The sequence below is a fragment of the Motacilla alba genome, chromosome 5 (assembly GCF_015832195.1).
Source record: "Motacilla alba alba isolate MOTALB_02 chromosome 5, Motacilla_alba_V1.0_pri, whole genome shotgun sequence".
In the NCBI taxonomy this organism is placed as follows: Eukaryota; Metazoa; Chordata; class Aves; order Passeriformes; family Motacillidae; genus Motacilla; species Motacilla alba.
In genome coordinates this window covers 52,797,303-52,815,327 of record NC_052020.1, presented here as the reverse complement: position 1 = coordinate 52,815,327, position 18,025 = coordinate 52,797,303, and the positions used below count along the sequence as shown (strand labels likewise).

General features: G+C 41.2%; 1 protein-coding gene across 3 annotated transcripts in view; it reads right to left on the bottom strand.

Annotated features, from left to right (window-relative positions):
• Window positions 1–326: 326 nt before the first annotated feature.
• Window positions 327–18,025, bottom strand: part of KIF26A (kinesin family member 26A) — a 93,836-nt gene continuing 76,137 nt past the window's right edge. For 2 of the 3 annotated variants that reach the window (XM_038138396.1, XM_038138398.1), the window contains 11 exons: window positions 16,492–16,701; window positions 14,423–14,516; window positions 13,670–13,932; window positions 13,233–13,416; window positions 12,779–12,938; window positions 10,930–11,092; window positions 6,981–10,365; window positions 3,367–3,557; window positions 2,894–2,914; window positions 2,350–2,500; window positions 327–1,805 (listed from right to left, as the gene is read on the bottom strand). In XM_038138396.1, coding sequence (XP_037994324.1) covers window positions 1,630–1,805; window positions 2,350–2,500; window positions 2,894–2,914; window positions 3,367–3,557; window positions 6,981–10,365; window positions 10,930–11,092; window positions 12,779–12,938; window positions 13,233–13,416; window positions 13,670–13,932; window positions 14,423–14,516; window positions 16,492–16,701 — 4,998 coding nt within the window. In that variant the 3' untranslated portion in view covers window positions 327–1,629. The remainder of the gene's footprint in view (window positions 1,806–2,349; window positions 2,501–2,893; window positions 2,915–3,366; window positions 3,558–6,980; window positions 10,366–10,929; window positions 11,093–12,778; window positions 12,939–13,232; window positions 13,417–13,669; window positions 13,933–14,422; window positions 14,517–16,491; window positions 16,702–18,025) is intronic. The other variant, XM_038138397.1, reaches the window with a different exon arrangement.

Genomic DNA, 18,025 nt, shown 5'->3' with positions numbered 1-18,025 from the left:
TTCCACTTCCTAATATTCTTGTGGTTTCAGACCCATTTTTAATTGCTTTTTCTCATCAGGGAAAACAAGTATGTGAGCTGCCGGTCTTTGTTCTGTAAACTATCAAGTGTTAAGAGAATATAAGTATCATCACTGCTATTTATTTCACCCTTTGGTGTTTTGTCTCTCTTTCCTGATTGGTTTATGATGACGAATGTCAGAGCTCTGTTCCCAGTTACACACCTCTTGGGCAAAGAGACAATGCAATGTGACATTTAACGCAATGTACCAGAGACCATCCTCCCTCTTCTGAATACCAAAATCACATACACAGCAAAAAGCACTGGTAACAATAGATGTATCTTTTATTCACAGATAAAAACTGAAGCAAGCTGTTATAATACATATTTATACAAAGGATTTGAAAAAACCATAAAAAGGAAGATGATTAGAAAATATGATTCATTATGAAATGTGGTATTACATACACTATTAAACCTTTTCAAAAGTATTTGTTTGGCAACAATTTATCAATAGTTTCCACACTTAAGTGGCCTCCTTCAAAAAAGCACAAATCTCATGCAGCATGTATAAACTTGATCCTGAGGGTTTGCCTTCCTTAGAAAAACTGTAAAAAGATATACTATTTGTCTTAAAAGTTCAAAATGCAAATGCTATATTTATAGTCAAAACTATATAAAAATATGGACCTAACTTAACATTTACAAAAACTTTTTGCTCCTTTTTTTTTTTTGCTTGTTTTATGGTTTTGGTAATAAACATAATTCTCAATTCCTGCAGTCAGAGAGGAAAAAAGAAAACCAAAACAAACCACAGTGCCCTTTTGTAGACTTCCTCACATTAAGTTTACGACTCCAAAAAAGACCAGGTCTGTGAAAAGTGAGGTTAGTAACCAAGGAAGTAGGTAAGCAGTTAATATATATCTATATATGTATATATAAAATGGAAAACAAACATTTTTTTGATCTGGAAAAGTAATAATACAAAACCTGAAGGTAAAACAATCATTTCAAAATGTCATAATACTCCTTCTCAATAGATAAATGTTCATAAAAATATCTTGAACCCTAACCAAGAAAACAATTATAATACAATTTTAATTCTGCTACATAAAACAGCTTTTCTATGAAACAAGAAGGCAAGTTCAGGTATGAAAACATAATTTACTTATTGCTTTTGCTACAATGTTGTTTGTTTTTACATATAGTCATAAATACACTATACAGTATAAAATATTTCGTAGGAATACATTTTGTGGTCTGCTTAGGTTTGCTGGCTTTAATTCTAGCACCAAATACAAAAATGAAAATCAAATGAACTTTAAAGGCACTTCCATTTCATGTTTGTGTGTTTGTTAATTAAAATCAGGGTTTGTACTAAATTTCTTCACTTCCCTCTGGTGGAAGCAATACTTGTTCCTACTTTTACCTTTGTACAGCTCAGGTCACATTGAGGCACCAAATGATTTATGAACATTCCCACTCCTCAGCTGTTTCCTTCTCTTACAACATTCATTGTTGCTTTTTAGTCTTCACCTTTCCTCCTTCACTTCCCAGCTACTTTATCCGTTTACTTCTTCATGTCGGCTGACCCAGCCTCACTTCCTTCAGTCCCTTGAGAAACCTCTCCTCAAACCTCCACCTCCCGCACGGCCTCCTGCGCATCGCTGATCCCGATGTCGAAGCACGTCACTATCATGATGTGTGACTTGCACAGATTCACACACTGCTCCAGCTCTTCTGTCACTTGTTCCAGTGCCTCCAGGTACTCCTGTGACTCCTTATCAAGATCAGGATCCACTTCAACTGTCAGACAAAAATTACTGAGTAAGAGAAACAGCTTATCATAAAACATTATTCTATACAAAGCAGCCAACATGGCAGAGTAAAATTTCTCTTTAACTAGGAGTTCAAGTAAAATTTCTCTTGAACTAAGTTCAAGAGTTTCTCTTGAACTAAGACTTTTTTCCCCCCTTTGTTCAGCAGATACAGAACTCTACCTTGAGGCTTCAGTTAGGCACAATACTCAGTCTGGGAACAAATCTCATGCCTCAATTTCCCAGCTATAACATGGATATATGGAAAGATTTTTTTTTCCTTCTTTGGAAAGAAGAATAATAAAGGAATAATAAAAATTACATTTAATATTAACGGCACCATTTTAATGTTCTCTTCGGTTTGTTTGGATGGTTTTATAGCATATTACAGAAACACAGATTGAGTCACTGAGTATTTTAGAATGCAATTCAGCAAAATATCTTAGCAAGTGATTAAGTTTTTCAGTGGGACTGCTGACATGGTGAAAATCTGTTAGAGGCTGATCACACTGCTGTTTTTGCAAAACACTTACAGTCTTCTTTCCACTTATTTGGATCCATCATCAACCTGCACTTTGTCTCTTCCAACTCTTCCTTCAAAAATTCGTGCTTTGCCTTTATTTCTCTGATTCGCTGCTGGCGCCTCTCCAGTATCTTCAGCTTGGTATGGAAATACATCAGACCCTTTTAAGACACAGAAAGACCATTCCATGAATTTTCCTGTTGTGAGCTGGCCTATAACAGTCTGACAAAAATTGTTCCCAGCTCACTACTTGTAAGAGTGAGCAGGTGGGTTGTTTTATTTGGTTGTGGGGTTTTTATGGGTTTTTGGGGGGTCTTTTTATTTGAAGTTTACATTAATGGATTCTAATCTAGAGGAACTGCAAGCTACATAACTTGAGCATTTGTTGCACTTCTCTGAATTAGCAAACACCTCTTAATACATTCTGAAATTACTCCTGTTTATAGATAATTCTTTTTTCCAGTAGTGAAAATGATTAACATAGCCTAATGATAATGTCAGAGTTACAGTTAATACTAAAACATGAATTCTTATTTTCTGAAAAGCATTCCTACCTTCTCAACATCCTGGAAAGGCTATTACAAAAGAAAGGGGAAACAGGCATCAGTAGAACATAGAATTCTGGTCTCTAAAATAGAATTAGCTGAAGTATTTTCCAATACAAGTAAGTCAAACTCAGTATATCCCTGATTTAATGGAATCCTGTCAATTACATAAAGAGTTAATGACCCTTTCGTTGAGGGAGGCTGTAAGGTTCCACCAGCCAGGCTAGGATTATGAAGTCTTCTCATAATGTATTCATTGGTAACTTCCATTTACACCATCAGTCATGTTAGACACAATTAATCTTAGACAGTAATCATTTTCATTTTCTGTGTTAAGGGTACACCAACATATGAATTGTAAAATTAATAATTATAGTACTTTAATTGCACTCAATTTTCTGAACACCATTCTGGCATTCAAGCAAGGACTTTGTCTGTATATTGTAATTTAAGTTGTCTACAGTTGTAAAATATGTGCTGACCTCAGTTTCCTCTTGTCTGTGTCGCTGTAATCGTTCCACATCATCAATCTCATAAACTTTAATTTCAAATGGCTCTTTCAAAGTGCCTGGCAAAGGTGGTAGATCAACCCATTGGCCAGTGACACTGGGTTTTCTTCCTAAGGATGCAGCATCTGGCAATGGTGCAGGGATCAGTCTGCGACGCTGGAGACCTAAAACACAAAAACAAACATTCCTCAGGCTCTAAGAGACAAGCACGATGCAGAACATACTGCAGTGAATTAAAGAAAGATCTAGGTTCTCAGTACACTTAGAAGAAATGCTTTTCTTGATCTTTTCCTTTCAGTAAAATACCCTCAGGCTGCTAACTGAGTTACTGCCTTGACAAAGTAGGTTTCACTTGGTTCCCAGATGGGAGCAACAGCAGTTCCTCTCCCAAAGCAGATGTCTAAACATCAGTTCTTTATTCTCTCCTTGCAGAAGAAATATTTTGCCTGGATTGATTTTTCTTTGGTGGACTACAATGGTATTCATTACCTTGCAAAGGCAGTGAGATAGTGAATAATCTAAAACTAATACTGATAATGACTTACTTATCTGGAAATCTTCTGCTCTCCCAGTTAAAGCCAAGCAAGGTTATCTAAAATCCCTGTCACTGCACCAAATCTTTGCAAAGCTCCAACATTTCCCTCTAGAACTAGGAACTGCTATTTTAGGGTGCTAAATACCATCAGTTTTCAGTGATTTTGTGGGATTGAGAGGCATTCAGAAGGCATCAACCAAGCTGCAACTTAAGCACCTCTAATGTTGAGACATCTCACACCCAGAAGCTCAGTGCATAAAAAAACTCACCAGTTCTGGTAGAATGCTCTTTCAATAGAATGCTCCCAGATTTTCCAAGAAAATCATACTACTCCATTATGCTTCTGCTAGGGTTCAAGTTTCATAAAGCAGAGACTGATTTATATCCTTCAAAAATGCTGATGCTCTTGATTGCAAGAGCTGGCACTCTGGTGCCCAAAGGTGTTTTTTGTGATTATTCTCTTACCATTCTCTGAAAGTCTGACCTTTACAGTACATGTCTCAAGCATCAGTACATGCATAGAGCTGGTCAGGCAACATTAACAAGCCTGCAGTCTAATCCTCAAGAAGAAGAGGGCTGAAGGCCACCAGAAACAAGCTGAAATTGCACAAGGTAGCAGTAAGTGTAAGCTGGCTTTCAGTGACTGGTGACAATAAATTTAGTACTTAATTGCCTCTTCTTATTAAAAACTAATTGGAGGTGAAGATTCTTGTTTCTTCTGCTCTCACAACAGGGAGCACATCAAACAGATAAGGCAGCTCTGCTCAAAGGACAATGCTGCCAAAATAACTTCTGGGTTGAGACCCCTACAGGAGATGTAAGCACAAGTCAAGGCTGTCAGATAAGTCCTGTCATGAACTCCAATGTGAAATGAAGGCAAAATCCCAGCAGGTACCCCCAAAGCAACACACCTCCAGTGATATCCCAAAAGTTACCTGCTTTACATGTTCTTAAGAAAAACATCTCTCATTCTTAATTACATCCTTGCTGATTTCTTAGTAACAAGAACAAAACAGGAATGTTTTCAAAAGGGGAAGACTTGATTCCACTTCTTCAAAACCGTTCTCACAACCCCAATCCATTCAGCCTGAAACATCACTACTGTCCTGTCGGACAAAGCCACACACTGTAACCCTGACTCTGTAACTACTCTGGTGACAGGAGATCCCTCTGAGGAGGACACCAAACAGATGTGGTAAAACACATGCAATAAGCAAGCAAACTTCATCTTCTTCTTCTGTACAAGCCAGGGTAACATCAGTTCTCCATTACAGGATAAGGAGACAGTTTTCAGTGACATACATGGGAGTAGGAGGTGTCCTTAAATCCAGAGACTCCAACATAGTCTGGTGTTACATAAGTCACTCCAAGAATATCGAATAATGTGCAAAGATTACAATTATTTTAGAACAATAATAGGTCTGAACCAAACATTTCTTGTAAGAAATATTTGATGCACTCCCTGGCAAACCGCATTTCATGCATAAAACACATTATTTTCTCAAAGTCTACAGCACTCCAAAAAAGTAATACATAATTTACTGATATAGAGCAATTACAACTGGAAAAAGAAATAGTTTGTCATTTTTAAAGACCTTATAAGTATTTCCTGGGGCAAAAACAAATACAAATCCATCAGTGGGTAATGCCTTCTCAATATGTGTGCAACTTACACAGCTGTTAATATTGATTTGTGGGAAAGGTTTAAGAGGCAGATATGCTATGGAAAGAGAAGAGCAGCAAATATTGCACTAAGTTTCCAAAATGATTTATCACTTGCTGAAGCAACTCAGTTTCCTTGACCAGAAAGCCCCATGAGATCAACTTCATTCATTTGGTTTTACTGCCAGAACTGAGCATCGTGGGTATCTACAGGGATTGCAGTAATTGCCACGTTCCAACCAGAAGTTCAGATCCAGCACATTGCTGATATTAGTTCCTACTATATTTCCAGCAGTCAGTATGCCCAGGTTGCTGAAGGAGGCTGCTGGTCATGATCTACATGGCACTGGTTGCCATTGGTTCATTACAATACCACAGGATCTCAGCCTAGATCTGAGAAATGAACACTGTAACACCAACCACATGAGCCAGATTTTGAAGCTGGCTACAAACACACTTGGACTGCAGCTGCACTTACATGAGCACCAGCAGTGAGAGCAATAAGAAAAGGCACCAGAGGGAAGGAAAGGGGACCTGGTCCCTATATGCGCACCTTTACTTGGTGTGCCCAGACACAGTGAGCCGGAGTTGCCTCTTCCAAGCAACTCTCCCAGTCAGTTTCCTACTGTGTATAGTATCCACACACAGAGCCTAAAATTTCTTAGTATAAGAGTGCAATATAATAGTGTTGTGATTAGCTAGTAGCATTAACCTAAGAGTCACTGCATCTTACAGACACACACTACTGCTCTAAGCCTTATCTTTGGGTAATCTAATGCACATTTAGCAATCCTCATTAATTCACACTCTTCTCCGCTCCTGGCCTATTCCTTTGTTTCTAAACTGCAGTCCTAGCCTATCTCTCTGCCATTGCCTCACAGACACCGAGCAGCAGAGCTCCTCCTCTCTTCACTGCCCTTCTCTCTCACCAGTCTTCCAGGATCACTCACTCAATCCTCACAAAAACTCATCAGCACTCAGCCAGCACCTCACTTTTCCCAACCCACCCATAACACCCTCCTATTTAGGCCAGCTTGGCCCTGGCCCTGCAGAGGGAGGAAGGAATGCTCCCCACCTGCCCGCAGCCACCTGCTGCCTCGTCCCTCACAGGGAGGCTGCCGGCACCCCGGGGCACCCACACCTCTCCTGCCCTCTCCACCACAGCACCTGTGTCACACCTGCAGCTTTGAAGTAAAATAAATGACAAGTAGCTGCTGTCACAGCAATACACATGCACACACAAGCGCGTGCAGTCAGTCCACCTCCCTGCTTTGAGCTCCCTCCAAACCTCCTCTCCTCTCTGTCAGAGATGCCACAAAACACCTCCATTCTCAGCATGCAGTGGAGCACCAGTGAACACCTGGCACCAGCAAACACCTTCACGTCTCACCTGTTGATCGTTTCTTGGGGGATTTAAGGCTCCTCATCCGACCTGGGGAGGACATCCCACTCTCGCTCATGGAGTCGTGTGCTGAGGAGGCACTGCCAGTGGCCTCGCTGTCCCGAATCATGCTCTCATAGCCGCTGCTGCCCCCACTGTGGTAGAAGAGAGCCGTCCTCCCCATGGCTGGTGGCAGCTCCCCGCTCAGGACGCTGCTGTTGTCGCTGCCGTGCCCGCTGCTGTAGCGCTGCGGCCGCCGCGGCGCCGTTATCTTGCTGTAGGGAGACGGCAGCACCGGCATCTGTGACTTCTCGTCACTGAGGTTGATGCCACTGTCATTGCCACTGTCAGAGTCAGTGGAGCCTCGGAAGTGTCCCGCCTTGGCAGAGCCGCCCGACACCAGCTCGTTCACGCGGCTGTTGGCTGCCCTCATGGCCTGCTTGGTGCCCATGATGGTCCCGCGGCCGGGTTTGCCGCTGACAGGCTGCACAGAACGGGGGGCTGCCTTCCCACCAGGGGCCACGCCAGAGCCCTTCCCTGCAGGCTGTGCCAGGGACTTCACAGAGGAGCTGAGAGACTTTGACCCACTGGCAGAGAGGCCCCGGTTTTTATTCCCATTGGCTTGCACCTTCTGGTTAGCTGTGGGTTTTGCCTGGTTGTTTTTACCAGGTGCAGGGGTGGTGAAGGGCAGCGGTAAACCCATACTGGAAGCAACAGGAGGGACCCCCAGCCTGGGAACAGAGCGCCCTGCACGGCTGCTGCCAGTGCTCCCACTGTCCCTCACCATGCTTGCTTTAGATCCAACTGATGTCAGGCTGTCACACCTCTCCAGAGACATGTGGCTCCCATATCGGTGCACAGTTTCACTCTTTGACGACTTCACCTTTAAACTGGACGTCATCTTGGGCAAAGAGTGGTCACCCTTCAAGTTCATTTTGCAGCTGGCGCTTTCACTAAAGTAAGAGCCAGCTTTCAACCGCAAATCTGCTTCATCTTCAGCCTTTGGCGTGGCAGCTCTGGCAAAGTCCAGGCCAGAGGCTTTCCCCCCACCATTACCCAGACCAACAGGTTTCTGCTCCAGGCTCGATTTACGAACAGGAGGTGTTGGAGGTGTTGGCCCACCTGGTCTGAGCAACATGGTTGATTTCTGTGGTGTGTTCTTCTTTCCCAGGGACGATTTCAAGCTGCCAGTGGCCAAGGGAGCATCCGAATTCCCTCGGGTCACACACTCTGGCAAAGTACTGTTAGCATGTGACACTGGCATCACTCCCAGTGTGGTGGCTCCTCTCTTCAGCTGTGGCATCTTCATCCCAATTTCTGACTTCTTGGCAGCTCCACTGGAGGATTTGCAGGCCATTTCACAACCATCCACAACCCTCTGCGAACAGGCGAGCATAGTCTGTGACTTTGTTGGCCTGGACGCTGTGCCAAAACCCTGGGCAGCTTTTTCTGGCTGCTTCTCAGTACCAAACGTGTGAGGTTTTGGAGACAGCAGCGACTCTGCAGGTTTTGCTTCCAAGTGATAATCAGTGCGTAACAGCCAAGGATCTTCAAATATACCATGTGGATTCTGCAGCTCTTTATAGCTGAGGACAGTATTATTGTGGATTGGAGAAGAGGTAGTTTTTGTTTTCCTAGGAAGACTAGAATGTATTGTTTCTATCACAGGCGCATCACGAGAATTACTAAATTTGATTTTTACTGGCTGATCAGTGACACAAAAAGCACTTTTTATCTGAGATGCTTTGGTAGTTTCAGAGGTTTGAGGGCTTTTACTGATGCTTGAGGAAAGCTTGCTGGAACTCAAGCTCTCACTCTCCAGCTCAGAGAAGCAAAATCCACTGTCATTCAGAGCACTTTTCAGAGGGACACATAAATGGGATGAGTCCAAGTTGAAGGGTTCCTCGGACTTATTACAGTTGTAAGACGACTGTGCAACAAAACTGTCACTAGACTGGGCTCCATCACTTTCAATTGTACAAATGCTGACTTCACTAAGCCATGAACTGATGGAGGAACGTCTGCTGCTGGTAAAGGGATCCTTAGCAAAGGGCACAACAATATCAATATTTACACCAGTAGAAGTCTCCTGTGAGGTATAAGCATCAAACTCATCATTTATGCTGCTGATAATACTGACTGGCCTCGAACCCGATGCAAGGGCCTGAAGGGAGCAGTCACTGTTAAAGCTAATGATACTGGAAGGTCTCCCATTATCCATAATTCCACTAATAGAGAGCTCTTCCACCACTGTGAAAACAAGCTCATCCTCTCCATTCAGCTCAACAGGCTGCTGCAAAGTCACTGTGGTGGTCAGTATATCCCGATCAAAACATTTCCCTCTGAATGCTGACCTGAAGCTGTGTACCTCTATCGCACCTGACTGACTCTGGGTGTTGCTACCAACAAGGAATGTGCTTCCTAAAGGGTTTTGCTCAGGTTTGTTTCCCATCTGTTTGCTCATTCCCACAGGAGGAGTCCGAATTGCATTGCTATTGTCCAGCTCCAAATTCTCAGCTTTGGAGCTTGGGGAGTGCTCTCTCTGCTGTGGAGGGGGAGGTGCTGGGCTTGGCAAGGGTCTCTTCATGTACAAGGACTTTTCCTTAGTGACACATTCAGCCGTGGCCTTGTTCTGCTCTGGATTCCTCAAAGGGCTACACCTTGTAGTCTGCAGAGAATCAGTGATTGTCTCTCTCTCCTCCTCTAGGATAGAGTCTATTATTTTGTTGTCAGCTCTGCTCTGCAGCTTGGAAAGCTCTGCTTTCAAGTGAGGTGTGCTATTTTCTTGACAGTTGCCATTGCCACCCCTTGGTGCAACAGCCTGGAAAGGAAGGTTGTATCCTTTTTTGGGAGATGCAGTTTCTTGTGAAATCGGTTTCTTAAAGCCTCCAGAAGGAGAGGATACTTTTTCCTTTATCAACTTAGACTGTGCATTTTCTGTACTTCCAGGAACAGGACTACAATTCGACCCAACAGAGATTTCTCCACAAGCAAATTTCATGGGTTCCTCACTTCCATCAATGCACTCTAATCTTTCTTGCAGTTCAGCAAAAGTGTTGCATTTGAAATGGTCCTTGTCAGAACTCCTACTAATAGCAGAACTGTCTTTATTTCTCTTCTTATTTAGGGACGGGATAATGGGAACAAACTCTGGTGGACCTTCATTATCTGTCAATTCCCTGTCAGACAAAGCTGCACCGTTGGGACCAACATAGATGACAGTATCACAAGACTGTTCACTGCTGGAGGAATAATCAGGATCACTGGATATATTTAGGACAGGAAGGTCAGGGTCAAGGGCAACAGTTCGTGGGTGGAATGGTCGCAAATGGGGCGGTCTCCGGACATGTCCTTCCTCACATGAACTCTCTCCTCCAGACGAGCTGGATGCATACTGCAAATGACATGTAACAGTAATTTTATTAGTAGCAATTGATAAATAAGCATATACATGTACAGAAAGTGATTAAAATGTCAAGTTGCAACAAAATCTGTGCTTTGTGAACACTATCATAACTACATCTAGTGGGAAAATATTAGAGGGAAGGGTAAATTAAAATAACATGCTACATAGATTTTACTGTATTAGTAATAATATAACAATCACACCATTTCAGATAATTTTCATTAAATATTATGCATTATCTTTCTCCTCAATAAGTTTTCTGTTTTCTGTTCCTCTTCTATTGATTTTTATTTAATACTGATAGAAGCTTTTGAGATAGTTCCACGTGTAAGCAAAGGAAGAATACGTGTTTGAAACAAAAAGAAGGGACTTTCAGGATTAAGGATTGGGGGCAGGATGATGGCTCAGTGCCAAGTCATTTGTCAGTTCCTCTCCTGAGATTTTATGCATTTTGTATTACTTCCTACCACCGAGAAATCCCATGTTCCCCTACTGAGAGGTTAGGAAAACTCATTTTCAAATGAATTAATTTCTGCTTGTTTGTGGACCAACCTTGGATTTTTTCTTTCTCATGCGGTGGATTCGCGATGCAAGCTGAACAGTTGTGAGAGTCTCTGCATAATTGGCTGGGGAGTCAGAAATGTGTGCAATCATAGTAGTCCTGCAGTTGATATTCCCAAGTGATTCCCTCAACAACATTGTCAACTTGTTGTCCCTGTGCAAAAAAATTAAAACACTAGGATTATTTAAAGAAACCACCACGGTTTTTTTGCAGAATTTTACACCACAAGCTGTGCTTTCACTCTCATGCACTCATGGTACATGTAGATAATAAATATGCTCCTGTTATTGTCCACACTTAAAATGTGTCTGAATGTACACATACAAAGGTACCAATAATTTAATTTATCTGCCTGTGTATTTACAGTATGGTAAGTCATTTTGTTACTTAGAAAATTGTAAACCAATTAACTGATAACTACTTTTCTCAGGTATAGGTCATTCTACCCAAAAGAGCTCATGAGTGCTGTATTTTCAGCTGAACAGACTTAGTACCTGGATAGTTACACTCTGTGAGCTCTGTGCAAACACTTTTAACAATAAGAAATATAAGAAGTCAACCGAAATGTAAAGAAATCTCTAAACAGATATAACAATGTTAGATACCAGAAATACAAGTGTCACCCCAACTAATCCAATTTCCATTCTGCCACCTGTGGTCTGCTCTGACATAGCAAAAGGGAAACAGAACTTATCTCTGAAGGCTTTCCTGGTGATGTAAAGCCTCCACTGTGGACAGTAAAGCTGACAAGACAAATGACATTTTGTCCTCCACTGGTCTCCAAGACATCTTTCCCCACATCTCCTTGGAGTTGGAAGCTCCCTGCTCCCTGAGCAGGTCCAACCTGAGGGAACTCCTGTCATGTCTGGTCACTAAACCAGAGTAGGTGACCAAATTGAGGATCTGCCCTTCCCTATTCTGACCCATCTGTCCTCTACTCCATACACACAACCTAGCAAGTAGCCTGAGGAAAATATCTCTCTGCTTAATAAAGAAAGAAAAAAAACACCTGTTTGAGATGCATCACTAGATAAATATGTGAAATGACATGATTGATAATGCATTATAACTTTGTGCTGTTGTTAAGACAAGCAGCAATTAAATTTAAGGACTGAAGGCCAAGTTCTGGTAAGGGTACTTACAATGTGGCTGTTGTCTGTAAGCTGGGCTCCCCACAGGTGTGTTTGACACAAAATTGTTGTCACAGACACTCCACAAAGGAACACACCTTAACATTCACTTCTGCTAAACTAATGTGCAACATGGTGGTCTTTTTTTTTAAATTTAAAAGATGTATCATCCAAAAAGACACACAGAAATTACAACCTTTGATGACCATACTTGATCAATATTCAATTATTTTCCAAAATTTCAGTACAATTTTTACAATTTCAAAAAGAAGATAAAATCCTATGAAATCTGGGTTCCATTATTCACTAATGTCCCGCTGGCTGAGATCAGCCAGAAATTCCAAATCCAGGAAACAAAGAGGAGAAGGAAAGAAAACATCTTAGCCATTTTTCCCTCATGTTTTTTTCAACAATCAAACCCTCCCCAGCAGTTCACCCAAATTCAGTATATACCAATATACCATTTTTGGCCATCTAACTAAGAATTTCACTTTACTTTAACATTTGAAAACCTGTGTGCATGTCAGTATGGACAAGCAGATGGACAGATATGTGTATCTTTAGTAGTGACCTTAAAAGAAAAAGAGACCCCTCTCTGACAGCATTTCCTTCAACTTCGTATTACGTGAACCGTAAATTGTTGATGCAACCCATTTCTCAGGTAACACCAGCCACAAATTTAAGATAATGCAGACTAGAATTCACTTACTTATATGGCACATGCTTAGCACCATTAATTAAGGCCAAAATTACGTTGCCCAGGGCAGAGAGAGACAGACACAGAGAGCCTCCTCCATCTCGGCTCTTGCTCAGCACTTTTTCACAGCTCCCCAGATCAATGAGATGCAAACGACTGCGTCCTCCAGACACTAAAATAAAAAAGGGAAAAACAGTTGTACATCACGTTCTTGCATGGAATCAAGCCAAACCTGGTATTCAAAATGCATTCAAATGAGGAGAATAATGAATACAGCATGGGATAATGGCTAAATTAATATTTAATTGTAAGGAAACCAGATATTAGTCACAGCTACAAAAGTTAAAGGTGATTCAACTGGCTTGAGAGATCATTTTTTTCTTTTTAAGTTAATTGCAAATTATTATTAAAACTAATGCAAGACCACATCATTTAAAAATAAACAATAAGGTAAGAACATTCATACTTCCTCCTTTGCCACTCTTCTCCATGCGATACTGGTATATGTGAAGAGTAAAGAGCATGTGTGAATTCCTCCTATCTTCCTCCTCACATTCAGGCTTGCTGGTGCTCCTGGCAGCAATTGCAGCATCAAGGAAAAAGGCAGCTTTCTCTGCTGTTGGGGCCCTTAGCTCGCTTTGGTTTTGAAGCTTGAATATAAACAAGAAAATGACTAATTAGCACAGGGGCATTTTTTTTTATTATTATTTTTTGCTGAACATGCTAAATCTCCAGGGCACTAAGAGAAACAAATATGTACACCATGGGAGATGGGCTTATAAATTAAAAGCAATAAATTTTTTTACTGGCTTAAAAGTTGTCATAATTGTTGTCAGATAAAAGGAAATAAAAAGTAGAAGAAAGTCAGGCTCAGAAAAATCTATGTTGTGCTATTCATTATACCTGGGTTCCACATATTGGATCTTCTCTCAGATAAACCCCAGGAGACTGGCCATCCTGAAGGCTGCCAGTGGCTACTTCAGCTAACAAATCCTTAAGGTTTTCATCTTTGCCACTGATCTCCACAGCAGATACTCTAATAGAGAAACGAGTTCCAGTTTTTTCTTTACGTTCATTGATCAATTTGAAGAGCCAAGAAATTGCACAGGGGATGATACCAAGGCTTTGTGTGGAGTTATCTTTCCCAATCATGGTAAAAGATTTTCCTAGAATGAAAAGACAAACATAAACACAATTAACCTTTCTTGTACAAGGCAGTTTGTCTTCATATTGCCACCTGATATCACCGTGGTACATTACATGTAATGCCACGTGCTGAACAGATAAGGGAAAGAACAGATGAAAAAATTCAAAGTATTTAATTAATAATCCATGACTATTTATTCAATTAGGTTTGCAAGTTTTGTAAGCCAGACCCACAGCAAATTCATGTTAAAAACATCTCTGATCTTTTGATTTTCATTACAACGCACCTACATAAACTTGCTCTTGCATAAGCTAATCTGATGCTACATTTTACCTTTTCAAATTAAAACTTACAATCACAGTGTAGAAATAAACCGTGATAAGTTTGCAAAGCTAATTAAAAAGAAATTCTAATCTATTCATATACTGCAGGTTTATTGTTCCAGGAGCTGACAGCATGTAATTACCAGACTGACATAGTAATTAACTGTAACGAATTTGGGAGCTCACCAAGCTTGACATGACCAAAGCAAAATATGCAACCATCTGCACCATTCACAACAGACTGGATTACTTCTGCTACTGTTCCAGAGCATACCTCAGCCTGAAAGAAAAATTGGAGACAAATAAGTGAAAAAGCATATACTGCTGTGGTTTTTACTATTCTTCTGTAATGAAATGAATGACTCAATATTTTTGAGGCGCAATATTCTCCCCATTTTTATGGCATCAGTTCTATTATTTTAGTAACTATGCTATCTCAAAAAATAATAAAATATGCTACTACAGCCTAAAATAGTTTTCAATTCTATTAAACCTATTCTCTTGGAATATTGATTCTATGACTAATGTAGCAAACTGAATGCTATCCAACCAGGCTTCCTGCTGGTATAATAGCTTAGCCAAGGCTATTCAGTAATAGTAGCAACTCCACTGAAATTAAGCTACTCAGGAGTGCTCAGAGGAATTAAAAAGACATCTATACTGGAGAAAATGCATTAAGATCCCTGAATAAGATTTCATAGTATCACATTTTCCTCTTCCAGTGGAAACATCATCATCAATAAAGAAAACTTGCTAAAATACTTGATTGTGCTTAAACCAGTTTATGCACGTCAGGGAAGGTTTCAGATACACAGTAAGATGATCTATTAAGTACAGCAACTGGGGGCAGGGGAGGGGGCTGCTGTAAATATGTAACTACAGTGAAATGATAAGGCTCTGTTTGCAGGGGCATGGCAGCAAGCTTGCCTGCAGCAATAACACCTCCACAGAAGGGGCTGCAGTGGCCAACGTCACACAAAACCATCACAACAGGCCACCCAACAGGCTCGCCACAAGGAACTGAAAAGCCATCCCAAAGCAGGGGTCCACAGCCTGAAGGACTGTTGCCAAAACCAGCAGACACGCAGGCTGTGACCAGCCACCTTGCAGCAGGGCTGGCAGCACAAGTAAGAAAACCTCACTTCCAGTTCTGGACTCATGTTGAGATCACTGCTGCATAGTTCTGTACAAAGACCCTGTTTGAACTTATGCAGGATCTAAAAACAGCTTTCAGATGTGGCCACCTGTGCTTTGGGCACTGATGTGTGGGGGAAGTTATTCCCCATCTTTAGCACTTGTCTAGAATTTAGACTCAATAGATATTTTCTTATCTACAGTCTGGGATCCAAAAAATTAAACAAAACTCTAGGAGAAGATCTGAGGAGAGGATTATGAACTAGACCTTGTCATATTTTGTCAACATTAATAGACTATTTTCACCTTTCTCTAAATTTTTCACCCAGTTTTTTTTTTTCCTGCAGTTCAGAATTGGTGTAGTTCTTCAAATGCTGTTGAATTAGTTCTTTTTAAAGTTGTTCCAGGATTTTATTTTCTGAACCAAAGATTTTTCACAGAAGGACTTCTCAGATGTCCATGAGTGCAACCTCACTGAATATACAGCAGACCCCAATCCTCTCAAAGACCAGCCTCCTGTCTGTGTAGCAGATTTCAGGTCTCAGGCTACTACTGAATAAATGTTCCCCTTTGCAGGCCAAAAGAAAGACATGCACCACCATCAGCACAACCATCAACATAAAATAATCAGCCAAAATCACAGCATAAACAAACTGGAAAAGGTGCAGATAATAGAAAAGTTCCCTGTTCCAGTATAACAGTCCCAAGGGGTTGACTTTAACCTTTCTCCTAACAGTATTTAGTTTAACATTAGGCACATGTTTATTTCCCATTGAAAGCAGTGGAGAAGGACTTTATTTCAGTCCCATCAAATGGGTTAAAACCTAGCTGGATGGAAACTGGATTTCAAGCTGGCTGGGTGCCTTTCTCTAATAAGAGAATACACAAGAAGGTAATTTCATCAGCAAATCTATCTCCTCAGCTATTATTCCTTAATTTTACATCTCAACTAAACAGAAGATGTAAGAATTTACCCACTTGTCCATTAATTGCCATGTTTTTTCCAGGCATTAAGGCAACTCATTCAAATAAAATTCCCCAGAAACAGAAGGAACTCCTCAGACAATCAAATGCAGGGGCCAAGAGAAGACTCAAGTGGTTTACATGAGTGACTCCAGTACCTGTGAAGCATCCTGGGGGAAAACTGCATCAAAGGCAAACATCTTTGGGACAGCAACAACACCTCTTCTGTGACCTGCATTGGAAGGCCCAGTCGCTGCTGGATCATAAAATGTGATTTGCTTTTTTCGTGGGTCTACCTTTAGGAAGGACATGGATTCAGATGTTTCATGTGTCCCCTGAGAGGAACAAATCCTTACCATCACTTTCACCTGCAAGGATTCAGAAGAAAGCAACAACTTGAGTTCCCAGCTACAGATAAATATATGCAAAACATTCCTCCCAAACCCACTCCCCTTCCCATGATGTGTTTGTTTGTCATGTTTAGGTGTGTCAAAACAACCGTGGGACAAAAACAGAGCCAGATTTTCCAGCCTGGGGTCTTCACTGAACTAATTAGGTTTCAAAGGTGCACTTTGTCTCTTCAGTTGACGCTGTTCCAGTTTTACCAATTCAATTTATAAACGTCTGATCTGCAAATATGATCCACTGCAGGTGTAACACGATGCCAAAGAAAAGAAAATTTTATTCTCCTGCCTTTCAAGTACTCAATGTGACCGAAGGGACACTTTGAAAACCAGTCTGAATAACACAAGGCTCAGACAGCTACTGCATTTGAAATAAGTCTAGAAACTTTCAATTTCTCATTCATATTATTCTAATAAAAAGGTGTCTCTCTTACAACTGTCCCAGGCAGTCACCTTTATGCTGTCATTGCTAGGCTCTTCAGTGCTTAGTTGCAGATTTAATGGGGGGGAAAAAAGAAGGGAAAAGAAATCACACCACAAACCACTAAAAGGTCAAAAAGCTTGAAAAGAAATCTCTGTAGTGCTGTAGTGCAGCACTACAAATTATGATATCCTACACAGACGTTTTTAAGACAGTATCTTTAGAAAGCTCCAACATGTTGGCTGTGCTTTCCGAAGCACCTTATGGGAGCCAAGTGACTGGGTCTCAGGAAAATTCAGCAACAGCTGCACCCCTGCTTCTTTTAAGCTTCCTGGAAACCATACTCTTACTTTAAAAACCTGTGAAATACTGCCTCACACCCACTTACAACCATCTAGCCTTATGAAATGCTCCCATGTCAGAACCAGCATGTTTTATACACCTTGCACTGAAGTAAATTACTATTACAGGCACAACTTCAACTCTGAACTGCCCCACAGATCAGACTTCAGAGAAAAGCAATGTTCAGTGAGAATTACTTTTTCCATGGTGTATGAAACGTTTCAGGAACAGGCTGAACAACAGTAAAATCTCCTTATTCAACTACCAGACAACTCTCACAGCACCAGAGTTAGCCAGGTGGTTGAAGAGCCTCCATGGCTACGATATACCACAGCTGGAACAATTTACATATGCACTGCTCACAGCACCCATCAGCACCTTCACCTTCTGCAACACGGCTACTGAGCCAGGAAACACCCACTCCTGTTAAACCACATGGTTTAGTGCTGAGCCTGGCAGTGCTGGGCTAACAGCTAGACTTGATCTTGAAGATCCTTTCCAACCTCGACAATTCTATGGTTCTAT